This window comes from Podarcis liolepis (genome assembly GCF_965112155.1).
Source record: "Podarcis liolepis genome assembly, chromosome: 16".
NCBI classification, from domain to species: domain Eukaryota; kingdom Metazoa; phylum Chordata; class Lepidosauria; order Squamata; family Lacertidae; genus Podarcis; species Podarcis liolepis.
In genome coordinates this window covers 2,218,265-2,232,602 of record NC_139567.1, presented here as the reverse complement: position 1 = coordinate 2,232,602, position 14,338 = coordinate 2,218,265, and the positions used below count along the sequence as shown (strand labels likewise).

General features: G+C 44.6%; 1 protein-coding gene across 5 annotated transcripts in view; it reads left to right on the top strand.

Moving 5' to 3' along the window:
* BIN3 (bridging integrator 3) overlaps positions 1-14,338 on the top strand; it is a 149,603-nt gene that overhangs the window by 107,385 nt on the left and 27,880 nt on the right. For 4 of the 5 annotated variants that reach the window (XM_083480743.1, XM_083480746.1, XM_083480745.1 and 1 more), the window contains 2 exons: positions 1,493-1,629; positions 2,168-2,208. In XM_083480743.1, coding sequence (XP_083336869.1) covers positions 1,493-1,629; positions 2,168-2,208 — 178 coding nt within the window. Of the gene's footprint in view, positions 1-1,457; positions 1,630-2,167; positions 2,209-14,338 lie in introns of all 5 variants that reach the window. The other variant, XM_083480747.1, reaches the window with a different exon arrangement.

Here is a 14,338-nt window from a genome sequence, read left to right as displayed (position 1 = left end):
ACTTTCATTATCTTGTCACAGCTGCCACCAGATAATTTTTGTAAAACAACTGGGAAGCTGCAAACTCTTAATAGGCGGTGATTTGTTTCATTTTGAAAAAGCTGTAGTGAGACTCTGCAGCGCTTAACAGCCTAGAGAAAGAGGCAGGCCCTGCGTGTCTGTTGCCTATCTGAAAGAGAGCCTTACTTGTGCAGTATTATAAATGCTGCGTTTAAATGGTATGGACTTGATTGCATATGAGCTATTATCTTGGCATTACACAAATTCATTAATAACTCTTCTTCCAAGCCATCCGTTAGTGTTCCTGGAAAGTTTCCCATTAGCATTTTAGGCACTCTGGAGTGTCTGCGCTTTGTGTTTCAGTTTATTCTGCAGAAACAAGATAATGAATGAGTTCCTGAAAAGCTGGATTGTGAAGCACTTGACTCACTGCCGGAGAGTATTTGACAGTTTTGGCCTTGGAACAGTGAGGTCTGAGTTCAAATAACATCTCTCAGGGTGGCTCTAGGCAAGTTATGATGTCTAAGCCTTAGGAAAGTGGAAGTACTTACTAAGTGGTGGTTGTGAGAATGAATGAACACAGCAATTTGTAACAGGAAAAGGCTATAAAGTAAGAAGTTATGTAGTACAGTGGCTGAAAAAGCCTGGTACAGATCAAGAAGTCCTCGCTTCATATTGTGTGTCTGTCCTGAGCTCAGCAGGTGGGGTTAGGCAAGCCCCCCCCCCCCCAGTCTCAGGCCTACACCTGTGTTCTGAGCTTAATTATGCAGACCTGCCTTACAGGGTAGTTATAAGGATTACAGCAAGATAATGTATGTCAAGTGCTTTGAACCTTGTTGAGTGCATTGGCAGAAAGACAATATGTAAATGTAATAAATATAAGCATTATGCAAATACTGCTGTGTTGATTTTGATATGATAATCAGATGTCAAATTTTGCCCACAGGCATTCTCAGCCTGGTTTTAAACACATTACGGGAGGTTTCTTTTATAGCTTGCCATTCCCACCAAAACATTCAAACGTGCCTCAAGTTGGAAGTACAACATGCAGAACAAAGCGACATCTTTTCCAGGGACTTGACAGGGGTCAAATGTACTCAACAGTAGGTGTGCATGATGCAAACAGAATTAGGAACCAATCAAAGAGACAAGTGTTTACCTGTTAGACAACTTAGTAGACAACCTAGTTTTCTTCAGATGTTCTGGGCTACACCTTGAAGGGCAGGCAGCTTGGGGTTCTAAACTGCAACTTATTTCAGTTCCAGCCACCCTGCATCAGGGCTAGCCAACATGTACAGTGGTTCGGGTGATGGGAATCGTAGTCTAGAACACCAGGGTGGCCCTGGTTTGCTCACCCTTCCTCTATACAGCTAGCGCCTTTGAGAGGTCCTACCTGTTGATAGCAACATACTTCCTTGAGTTTCAACAATAATTGTGCAGCTCTTTATCATTAACAGACTTCTTGCTTTCCTGGGTTCTGTCTCAACTGTAGCAATGTCAAAGTCTGCTGTGAAAATCTCATCTGACTTACTGTCGAACCCACTCTGTGAGCAAGACCCCAAATTTCTTGAAATGGTGATGGCCCTGGACACAGCTATGAAGAGAATGGATTCCTTTAACCAAGAAAAGGTAAATCAGAGAGAGAGTGTGTGTCTCTATCTGGGGAGAGGAGAGAGTGAAAAATTATGTCCTTCAAGTCCGCCTGCACCTGTTGTGAAGTGTCCTTTTTGCTTGTCTGAAAATAGCCTGTCAAAATTTGCATATACTGAAAGTTTCTGGCTGTATATCAGAGGGTGTACAAGTCTGCATGATTGGGATCATGCTGCAAATTGCAGAATTTGGTATTTAGCCATGGATACAATTCTTAGGACTCTTGGGCTTGCAGGGTTTTGTTTTAATTATCATAGGAAGAAGTGGACTGTTCCAGTGAGAACTGAGCATGTTCAGAATGTTGAGTGTCAGCTGGAAGTGGAGAGCAGAAGACATGGGGGTGGGGGGTGGAAAGGGATCAACCTGGGGATGGGCCAGCAGGCCAGCAGAAACCCTGAAGAACAACAATCTTGTTTAGGAGGCGAGAATGCACTGTAACATTTCATTGCAGGTCCCACTTGTAATTCAGATTGTCTTTCACATCCATTATTGTTGCCCATGTCTCTTTTTCTGGCAGGTGAACCAAATACAAAAGACAGTCATAGAGCCCTTGAAAAAGTAAGTCACAGTATTTTGGTATGAGCAACAGTGTGTGCTTTTGCAATCCTTACAAGGGAACATGATTTAACAGGGGGGCGAGTAATACATCAGGGAACATAAGTGAAGCCCATGAAAGCTTGTGAAACTGTGTAAGTCCCACTTTGTATTCAGGGGATGAGGATCCCAATTTCTAGCCTTCATAGAAGACTGAAAATGTGAAGGGAAAGCATTCTAAAACATTAGAAGCAAGTCTATAATGTCTATATAAAGAATCAGAACATTAGAAATGTGGTTAGATTTACGTAATATGCATGAGTTATATTAGTAGTAGAATTTGGCCAACAAATCACAGAATGTCTCTCGTCCTGGTTCAGATTTGCATGAACAAGAATAAGCACAAGAAAGGCATTAGACATTTCTGCACTTCCGTAAAAAGGCTTCCCTACTGCTTCTTTCACTTTCAAAGAATCCTGGCTTGTTGTTCTGTATGAACTAAAGATTGGTTTAACTAACCAGAGTTTCCTGATCTCTGGTTTGTATGTATAAACAATCCAGGATTCTTCAAAGCCAACTGTAAATGCTAGCAAAGTCCTTCTGGCTGAGTGGGAGAAGGAGAGGGGAGCATGCCATCCTGAGGTTTCATTGGGCTAATTTTAGCTGAAGCATATAGCACCAAAGTATGGCTTGGTGTTAATGTGCAAACAGCCCACTCTCTTCGGGATTGTTCTGGTTGTTAACTTAGTGGATAGATGATCTTGTCTTTTGGTGAAGGAGTTGTATCTAAATCCTATACAAATATGAACTGCATGAACTTTAGATTCTATGAACAGTGTGGGTTCTGTCATCTTTATGTTGGAGGTAGCACCTCCCCTATCAAGGCTGATAAAATGTAAAGGTTTCGAAGCTCATCCTCACCCAGCAATACATCTAACCCTGCAGGCGTACTTTTATCCTTGCAAGTCTGTAAGCATCTTTCAAATGTTTAAGTCTTATTAGCACTTACTAGGGCTATAAGCAAGCATTAGAGGCTCCTTAAATGAATTTAGGAAGAATTTCAGTTACTGCAACCAAATGACTTCAGAAGTCTTTAGATTCTCTCTTTGATTACAAGGAAATAGTGCAAGAGAGAATAAAATGACTTTAATAAGGTAGTGAGTGAGGTAAATTACTGAATAACAACCTTAGTTTACACCTGACATTTTTGTTGTCTCTAGTCTCAAGCAAGAGTCTTATGCTGTTAATATGGTTGCCCTGTGCTAGTATCAAGAGCAAAGCAGTTGCGGAATTTGGGTTCTGGGGAATCTCTGCTTGCTTGCTTTGCCTCTCTTTCCTCCTCTTCTGTTTACACCAAGGAGGTCCAGCCTCTCAGACCAAATAGGCCACAAAAGTCCTTTGACACAGAACCCGGGAGGGGGGCACACACTGAATTAAATTTTCATATTGTAAATTTAAGTCTTCGCAATATAGTTAATATTATTTAATATACACATTTCATGTATTTAATGAAATATATATATTTTAAATACACAATTATAGTTAACAATTAGTATTTGTTAACAATGCAGACATCAATGGGGTGTCTGAGCTGGAGAATTCTTCACGGGCTGATTGATGTCTGCCTTGAAGTTGGCTGTTCACTTGTGCAGGCAACTCTTGACTGAATTGTATGTTAAGTTGTTTTGAGTTTTGGACTTCATGAAGTTCATGTTTGAAAACACTTGTACATAGTGTGTGTGTGTGTGTGTGTGTGTGTGTGTGTGTGTGTGTCTTCTTCCTCCTCCTCCTCTTCTTCTTCTTCCCAAAATTCCTTTCTCTCCCCCCACCAATTGGTACATCCCAAAGCTCAAACTTCTATGCACTGCAAAAAAGAAAGCAAAGTCTTTCAGGCTGAAACAGACAAACACCCACCCTTCTTCTCTGTACCGCCCACTCCCTGGGAGGCTCTGGAGCCCTGGCTGCTTGGGGATCTGGCCATGCACCAAGCGGCTCCAAAAGCAGCCTGGTGGCCACACAGAGCTCCTGCAGCAGCAGCAGCAGCAGCAGAGGAGGAGGAATAGCCACAGCAGCCTGCCTTTGGCTGCAGCACACACTCACTCACTGCCATCTCCATCAGCCTGGCTGTGCTGCCCTGGGTGAGGTAGAGCTGGAGAGCCACCCAAAACAGCCTCGAGGGCCGCCCATGGGCCCCATGGTGGACTACCCTAGTTTAAACTATGAAGAATGAGAAATGATTGCAAAATTCTTACCTACTGTAGCAGATTTCCATAAGGCACCCTGTCTATTTTTCATGGTCTCCAGCCATGTTCCTCTTCTGCTCTTACTGCCCTCACTTGTCTGTCTTTTCCTATTATTCCATCTCTTCCTCTTCCCACCCACCCAAAAAAGTATTGTAATTCTCAGTCAGCTTGGATATGGATATTGGATTCACATTGGAAGGTATAAAAACTAAACAGGCTTGTGAAGAGTACACAACATACTATACTGTAGACCTATCTCAAGGGTAGAATTTGAATCCTTCACATTGTGCTTGATGAATGAGGGGATTACTATGACATGTAGGCTAACGATGGGAGAGAATGGCTAAAGAAGGTAAGGGAAGATGAGAGTGCTTGACTGAAAGCAGGTCTGGACAAGAAAGGTTCCTGCTTCTAGGATGGGCAAGGCTGGTGCTGACCTCTGATCAAAGAAGCATTTGTATATGACTTCCAGCTGATCAGAAAGGCAGGCTGGGAGCCCGTGAGGGGCCACAATATAGCAAAAGGGAAAGTTCTATAACTTCTTGGGATCTTTTGAATTGGCTAGGAAATTTGACTTTCCTGTCTGTACAGTCATTGGTTAAGAAAAAATAAATAAATGCCCGGTGAAAATTGTATTACAACATACTGCATATTCAGGAAATACATTCCTTTGTTTCCCAACTTTATTCTATTTAAATCCAGTTCAGCACACAGATGTCCCCCTCCCCCACCATTGCTTCATGTACACAAAGTAAAATCTGCACTCGGTAACCCGTGAGATGTAAAGCTAAGGTGGAAAAAAGAGAGAGCCTGGAAAGGGGTTGTAGGGCGGAAGTAGTGGGTGGGGAAGGGGTTAAGTGCATAAACACTTTGACAACCAAATGTCTCCTGCAAATACCCACCACCACATGAGCAAACCTACTTGACAAAACAAAACCAGTAAATATTACTTGGCAAAGACAGATTTGGGAATACAAATTGGCTTGTGTAACATGTAGCTCCTGCCTTAGAAGATCATCTTCATGCCATTCAGTTTCACAAAAACTAGGCAAGGTAGGTTGCATGTTTTCCCTCATTTTATTCTCATTGGTACCGTATTTTTCGCTCTATAACACGCACCCGACCATAACACGCACGTAGTTTTTAGAGGAGAAAAATCCGTAGGCATGCCACCCGTAGGCATTCCCTCCATAACACGCACAGACATTTCCCCTTACTTTTTAGGAGGAAAAAAGTGAGTGTTATGGTGCAAAAAATACGGTAATTAAGGCTGTTAATCCAAAGTGAGTTCTTAACTTATCTGAGAACTAGATTCAAACACAATTTGGTCTCACACTAACACTTCAGCCCATGGGCTCCAGAAACTCCCATCTCTGAAACAGTTCTGGAAGCCAAACTCATTTCCGCCCCCCTCACTTTTGCCCTTTTATAGTTTGGCAAGTTGAGTGCAGTTACAACCTGCATTTTAAAGCCACCCCCCTTCACATTCCACTTTAGGGTTAATCTGTATCATTTCTCTTCCTCTGCTTCCTGTATGTGAAATGGGAAGCCAAGGGGGAGCCCATGAGAGTAAATGCATATGTGATGCTACAACATTTTTTAAAGAGCCCCAGGACCCATCTGAACATTAATGAGAGGCAACCATAGGCATTCAGGCTTGTGCTCTCCCCTCTTTCTGATTTTGGAATGCTCTGATAATGTTTCTAGATTAATGAAAACTGTCTTGGGATTCTTTCACTTGTTTCCTGTTAGGTATTGCTTTCCCAAAGGAGATCATCCTCCCTAGCCTCTCCCAGACTTGCCTTGACCTAGAAATGGGCTTTGATTCTAACAGCTGCACTTCATTACTCCCTTCAGTGGTGGTCCTTACAATTTATTAGCTAAAGACATAGATAAATTCAATCCACGCAATTATCGTTAGCGGCAATATATTACAATCAGAGTCATGTGCAGCATAAAACACCTTATTCTCTAGTGCAGCCGTACGAAGCTCCAGGAGGTGTTTGGCGCCTCTGATGAGACTAATCACTTCTCTTCAAAAGCAGCAACTGACTCAAGGGGGCAGGCACATCTTCCCGAGGTTACTAGGATCAGAAGTTGTATTTCTTTGTTTTTCCTAGATAATACAGTCCCCTGGTGTGGAATTACTGAGGGTTAATTTCAGTTCATTTAAAATTTTAAGTGAGAATGTTGTGTTCTTCACTGTGCGGGTTGAGCAGAGTGGAAGGCTGGGAAATTCACCCCAGATCCAATTCAGTCAAAAGGCAGCTATCTTCTGGCTCATACAGCATCCTCCCAGCTCCTCCCTTGCCCCAGGATGGGGTTGGTCAAGTGTACAGTGCCCTAGCTATGGTGGATGACACGTTTTGTGCTTTGAACAATGCAAGAAGCTCGGATGTTTGCATTCTGCACCTCATTCACACAGTAGCCTCCTTCAGGTGATCTAAAAGTGAGCTCCCTCAATACATGAGTGGGAGCCATGAGGGTGAGTGCAGGAGTTCATCTCTTTGTGTTACTCTCCATAAAGGTGAATATATGAAATGAGGAGCCCTCTTTGCTCCCCTCTGCACTTTAGAGCTCTGCCTCCCCACCTTGCATGTTGAAGAAACTCCCTTTTAGAATCACAGAATGATAGCGCTGGAAGGGGCCACAAGGGTCATCTAGTCCAACCCCCTGCAATTCAGGAATCTTTTGCCAACGTGGGGCTCGAATCCACGACCCAGAGATTAAGAGTCTCATGCTATACCAACTGAGCTGTCTTTCACACAAAGGTGCCTGAAGAGAACTGATGTCTTTCAAACCAATAAGACTTGGTTCTGATCTCAGTGTGCTGAGTCTCATTAAGCCACCTGAACACCACTAGTACTAAATAAACAACTGTTTTCTTCCAGCTCCAAGGTTTAAGTTCCTACCAAGTCTTGTGCTGCTGCTCAAGACTCTTGCTTCCTGCAAAGCTTTTCGTTATCCTGATTAAAATGTCAGTAGAAAGGTCCATATAAGAAAAGACCCTTGGAGACAAAAAAACACAGCAACATTGTAGATCCTGATGCCTGTGAATGGACCAGGCAGACTGTGTAGACCATCATGGCTTAAAACTAATTCAGAGCTTGGCCCTTAGCTGTCACACCAAGACATGCTCAAGGCAACTTACACGGTTTCCTAGTGTGCTTTGCCAGCTGGTTGGAGTGGTTGTCCCCAAAGGCACCAAAAGGAGCTGCTTCCAGGCTGCAGAGCACCTGAGACACTGCAGAGACCGCGAGGATCCTGGAGAACTCCCTCCCACAGCAGGGGGTGGTGTGATATATTGACTCTCCTGGCACAAAGACAGAGGAGGGGAAGGGTCCAAATTAACTAACTGCTTAGCACAGTTGGCAGGTCTCCCCTGAAGATTCAGAGTTGCACTGGCATGTGTGGGCAGGATTGATACTAGGTCCAAGGCTGGATTGAAGATCCCAGGCCTGAGGTAGCAGACAAAAATGGAATGCTTAAAATGGGAAGCTATGCTGCTGTTAATTTGACCTTTGTGAAGACCAGCAACAAGTACAGAGGAGATGCTTCCAAACCAGGTGAGGGTGTCGTGACAGACCCAAGCCAGGAATCCTCAGAAGCAAGAATAAATGGATGCAGAGGTTGTATGCAGAGTCTGAGGTTCATTAGAAAGAACTGGTGGGGTTGCCTCTCTTCACACTTCTTTCTGCTGCTTTTTCTGTGAAAAGGAAGCTCCCCCTGCTCCTCAGCAGTTTGAATCAGCATGTTGCATAAGCTAAGTTACCGTATATTTCGCCCTATAAGACGCACTTTTTCCCCTCCAAAAATGAAGGGGAAATCTGGGTGCGTCCTATGGGGCGAATGCAGGCTTTCGCTGAAGCTTGGGGAGCGAGAGGGGTCAGTGCGCACCGACCCCTCTCGCTCTCCAGGCTTCAGGAAGACATCCGCAGCCTAGGCAGCCCTGCGGGAGGTCCTGCAGGGATGTCTAGGCTGCAGATAGCAGCCTGCCGCCCGGCGCACAGGGCACCCTGAAGCAGAGCGCCCCTCGCGCTGGACAGACATCTGCAGCGTGGGGAGCCTGCAGGAGTTCCCCGCAGGGCTCCCCACGCTGCGGATAGCAGCCTGCCGCCTGGCAGGCGGAGCGCCCTGAAGCAGAGCACCCCTCGCGCCAGGCAGACATCAGCCAGCCCCACAAGCTCGGGGGACAGCAGGGAGGCGCAGCGCTGACATCCCGCTGTTCCTCGACCTGGTTCGGTTTCCCCGACCTGCTTTTGGGGGGAAAATAAAGGGGGGATTTCCTTTATTTCCCCCCCCCCCCAAAAGCCAGGTGCGTCCTATGGGACGGAGCATCCTATGGGACGAAAAATACGGTATATCTCCTCAAGAGTGAGTTTCCTATACAGCTGGAAACCAGTGGTGTGTGGCAAAAATTGTCCAGTCTGGAGGCTTGCCACTTGAGTGACCAGCTATATCCAACCCCTGCTTTTCCAGGCTAGAAGGTTCCAGTAACCTACATTACTAGTAGCAGTGCCTAACCCGCCCCCCCCCCCCGTAACCCATAAATCCCATCCATTAATCACACAGTCCTGGTCTGTGAACCTTTCTCGGACAGTGAAAGCAGATAACCCAGCCTTTCGGCTCCCTGGGGGGAACTGGGGACCGGAAACAACAAAATCCGCTTTCATGTCCTTACTGGACTCTAATGAGGATTTCATACACAAAGCTAGCCACATGGCCTTCCTTCCCTCCACCCCCAGTTGTGCACCCTCCCTCATCTGGGGACTCTTAGTCTTAATCCCTTGTTCCCACTGGTTTGAACTGTCATCTTATTTTCTGTTGCTTTTTGCTGTAGTCGGAAAGGATGGTTTTAATTTCCCCTTCCTGGTGGGTGGACAGGCCTGCGACGGACGTGTGGGCACCGATTATGGAATGACAGGCATTCCTGAACCCAGCCCAAGTGCTTTGGCTAGCTCTGTACCAGTCTCAATCACACCCTTTCCTGCCTCCCATGTTTATAAAGTTTTTCCTCCCCATTGCCTTTTCTGGCTTAGTTACTATTTTTTTGTGTTCTTTTAATTACCACCCTTTCCTCTTCTCTCCCCAAGTCCTGTTTTTCTACTCCTTTTCCCTTGTCCTGCTCTTCAGTTCTCTTTAGCTGTCCTTCAAGAGGCAGGCTTCACTTCTTCTCTGGCAGCAGATTTTCTGCTCAGGCTTATTATACCGTCCAATATATATTTGCATTATCGGCCCATTAAAAAACACAAACCCAATTGGGAATATTTGGTGAGGAAACAGCATTACAGAAGATAAGAGTCTTTTGGGGGCAGTGGGAACAACAGAAAAATAGCCAGTTAAAAGTGGAAAGAGTTGTCTGGTTGTGCAGGATTATGGGTGATCTGATAGATGTTTCTGCTTTGAAAAGGTGATTATCACATTAAGAATGTGTTATTTTATTTATGTATTGTTCAGAAATGATAAATTTTCATCCATAACAGAAAATATGGTACATTGGCCATACCAATAAAACTTTATATCTCTTTATCTACAAGCTTCCTCAAAACCTACCCAGCCAGATTCCATTCTTTGCTTTGTTTTCTTGAGCCTTTAGAGGAGTAGCTTTGAATTCGCATGATTGTAATGGGAAACAGCATCTGGTGTGTTGTCCCCAGACTAAAAGCTGCACAACAGCAGAAGCCATGTTTCATATTCATCAGGGATGCCCAACATCTGGTCGATCCCTGAGAGGTTCTGGTCGATCGCAGTTGATCGCTGGCTCCTTTTACTTTGCGGTGGCATGATAGCGTCCAGCCCTGTCCTCCATTTTTGCAAGATCGCTGAAAAGGAAGACAGAGGCTGTGAGGCAGATTGTTTCCTTAGTGATCGGTTGGTGAGCGACTTCCCCCTTTCCTCAGTTCTGAAATTTCCCTCTCCACAATGTGACATTATTCCCTAAAAAAGCTGAACTACTTATAACTCTTATAACTGAACCCCTCCCCCCAGCGGGACTTTCCTCCCTAAAAAAACCTCAACAACTTTGACCTGAAACCCCCCTCCCCCCAAAAAAAGGGGTAGATCACTGCCAGTTTTTTATTCTGTGAGCGGATCGCAGTCTGTTGGGAGTTGGACGTCCCTGATATACATGATGCACAGCTTGACAGCAAAGTCTCAAACCTGCCACAGACAGCTTGGAAGAATGGTTGGGAAGGGAGGGTATTCTCAAGGAGGGATTTGAGTAAAGTGGGGAGGCTGCTAGGAGTATGCTAAGATAATGATAGTACTTACTAATGATGGTACTTAACATTGACTCAGCCCCTTGTGTTTTGAAAGCATCAAGAGATGGTTAGGCACTTTAGATTGCCCACTTGTGCTTTAGCTGTTCTGATTCCCATTTTTAAAGAAGAGGGAACACATTGCCAGATGTCATTCAGCTAGTCTGGCTAGCAGCGATTCCAAACTTTTCTTTTCCTTTCCTTTTTTATTTGCTGTATACTTTGATATGATGCTCGAGTCGGATTCCAGCACATCCCAGTAACACATGCACATAAATGCATTCACATACTCAGCCATATAAATATGAAATTGTTGTATTGAAACCATTGAGCCAGCAAGTCTAGTATTGTCTGTAGTGACTGGTAACATCCTTCTGGGGTCTCAGGTCTTTCCCAGTCGGGCCACCTGACATCCATTGTAGAGAAGCCAAGGATTAAACCTACTATGTGCAAAGCCCCTTCTCAGTAAGAAGCAAAAGCTGAGCCGCACTAGGCAAGAAAGGCTTTGCTTTATCCTCAGACCTTGCTTGCTATGAGAGCGTGGATCTTCTGCCTTTTTAAAACATCACCCACATAGCAGAAGGAATTGAGACCAGCCTGTTTGTTCTAGGAGAGTAGATCTCCCATGGTATAGGACAGCAAAAAGAACTTTGCATCCTGTTCCAGGAAACCCAAGTCTTGCTATGTTGTTGTGGTATCCATTCCAAACTTGGGGCAGGCCGACTTGAAAGCTTGCATGGTGAAGTGGTTGTCAGCATGCTGCTCTTGGGTTCTCAGCAGGTACTTCTGAAATGTGGTTTGCGGTCACTGGGCTGGGAGGGGCGGGTTTATTGCTGGTTTTGTTTCTATAAATGTAAAGGACTTCATGTTTTCTTAAAATAAAGTATATAAAAAAGATTGTGGTAGTACAGCAAACTTAGGATTTGGGAACATGGTAGAGAATTTAACACATGCAGATTCAAACTTAACAAAAAGTGCTGATCTTGATTGAATATGATCCCTGAAATGGGTGGTTTGAGCTATACTCCAGAGTTGGCAGTCAGAAGAGGCAAACTTAAATACAGTCGATGGAAGTGATTGAATATCTTTCAGTTTTATCACCTGGATTCTATGTATGTCGAGCGCCTTGAAACAAAGTCAGGAGCTTCTTAGGGTGGATTTGGCTGCTGTCTTCAGGTGTCTGAGTGTTCCCTTGCGAGACATGAGTCCACGTGCAGGATGCAGCCTTGTAAGCAGTCAGTGTCTGGATGGGAGACCACCTGGAAGCCCCCTTGTAAGCTGCCTTGAGTTCCATGAAGAAAGGGGGGATGTAAAAGTAACAACCTAATAATGTGTCAGTGAACTACAAGTACTTCTTGGTTATATGTTTTTATATTCTAGGAGTACTGTAAACTTCAGACAGATTAATCAACCAAATCTTAGGTTGATTACTCAGTGGGATTTAATTTAAACAGGTGAAGTCAGCTTTTAACTGGAGAGGTTGAGTGTTAAGAACAAGTGCTTAAAAAAAGACCATGTGGTTCTGGTATTGAAGGTAATGGGGGTGTTAAAGATTTGCTTTCCTTCCAACAATGCATGGTAGGTTTTATTTATTAAATTGTACATTACCTTGGCCTTCCATCATTATCTCCAAAAAGGCATTCATTTTGAGGCTTTGGCAGTATGCAGATGATGATGATGATGATGATGATAATAATAATAATAATAATAATAATAATAATAATAATTTATTTATTTGTACCCCACCCATATGGCTGGGTTTCCCCAGCAACTTTGGGCAGCTTTTAACAGAGTTTAAAAATACATTAAAACATCAATCATTAAAAACTTCCCTAAACAGGGCTGCCTTCAGATGTCTTCTAAACATCAGGTAGTTGTTTATCTCTTTGACATCTGATGGGAGGGTGTTCCACAGGGTGGGTGCCACTACCGAGAAGGCCCTCTGCCTGGTTCCCTGTAACTTGGCTTCTTGCAGAAAGGGAACCGCCAGAAGGCCCTCGGCGCTGGACCGATACATTTCAATTGCATCAGTCAGTTAAAAGCAGGCAGTTAATGAACTAAAAGATTAGCGACTGTGGTTATTAGTGTGCAGAAAAGCAGTTCTCAGTTTGCTAATGGTGGGTGTTGTAGCTGTTATTGGATTACAGCTACCGTAAGGCAGAGGTCGGCAACCTAAGGCCCATGAGGGTCGCTTAACTGGCCCATAAGCCACACCTGAACCGAGCCACCCACTCGGTTCCCGTGCGCTGTGCTAAACTGGCACAGCACGGCGCGGGGATTCACTTCCGCGGCTCCGGAAATTGCTTCTGCACATGCCCAGATGCCAGAAATCGTTCCTACGCAGAAGCGATTTCCAGCGCCGCGGACATGTGCAGATGCGTTTTCCTGCGTTGCGTTGCACTGCACCAGTCCAGCCCATGCCCAGTAAGCCTTGACAACCCCTGCCACAAGCCATGATGGCTGGGGCTGATGCGAGTTGTAGTCCAACAACAGCTGGAGCCTCCCTCTGCCATAGGGTAAGCAAACATCGGAATTCAGCCTTTCTTGCAATGTTTGTGATTCTCTTCTTCTAGTAAGAGCTGTATGACAGTGGAAGGCACTCCTTCGAGAGTTGGCAGACTCTCCTTCCTTAGAAGTTTTGAGCAAAGGTTGGGTGGCCATCTCTCAGGGATGTTTGAGCTGAGATTCCTGCATTGCAGGGGGTGGACTAGATGACCCTCGGGGTACCTCCAAACTCTACACTTCTTTGATTCTATTATTCTAACTTCTGGGAGCGCTGCAGCATTCGGTTTAAATTGGCTAAAAAGCATTCTGGCTACAAAAGCATTCTGATACATAGGACATAAGGTTTTTTATTTTTAATTCACAACAAGTAGTTCTAAAAACTGAAGGTAGCAAGTGCAGTCTTAGGAGAGGGAAGCATTTCGTCACACACACAAAATTGCCGCTTCTAAAGTGAGGCCTACTATGACCCATTGTCTTAAAACATAGTGGTGTTATTGCCTCCCTTGTATGTAAACTTAATTGACTGAGGCTGTAATCCTAACCCCACTTACCTGGGAATAAGCCCCTTTGAATTCAGTAGAACTTACTTCTGAGTAGACATGGTTCAGATTGTGCTGTAAGATTATTTAGTCAGGTGGTGGCCCTAATTGCAGGGATCCACCCAACTTTTTTCTCTTCTGCCTGCTGTGGGACATGCTGCAGTGTGCTGAGTCCTTGTCTGCGCTTAGCAGCATAGCTGCCTCCATCTCCTGTTAGCACAGCCTGGGTGGTAATGGGTCTGTTGCAGTCACTGTGTCACAGCTGGAGAAAGAAAGAGTGAGTTTCCATTTTCAAGGAACAGACGTGTCAGGCAGGTTGACTAGTTAATGAACACAGCAGCGGTGGGAATCCTGTTGCTGCTTTTATCTTTTCAGGGCACTGTCTTTCAGTCCTCATCCTTTAATTATGGGAAGCTGAAGGGAGACTGCGAATGCAAAAAGAAGTGGCAATATTATTTATAATTCAGTGTGTCTTCTAAAGTCTGGCATTCCCCACCCATAGGTTAAAGTGTCACCTTAAGCAGAGTTTTTGGTGGCACATTCCTCTCTACTTCCAGCAGTGGGGAAACTGTGCTTCTGTATTTTCGTTTAGTTATCCCCATGTAGCTAG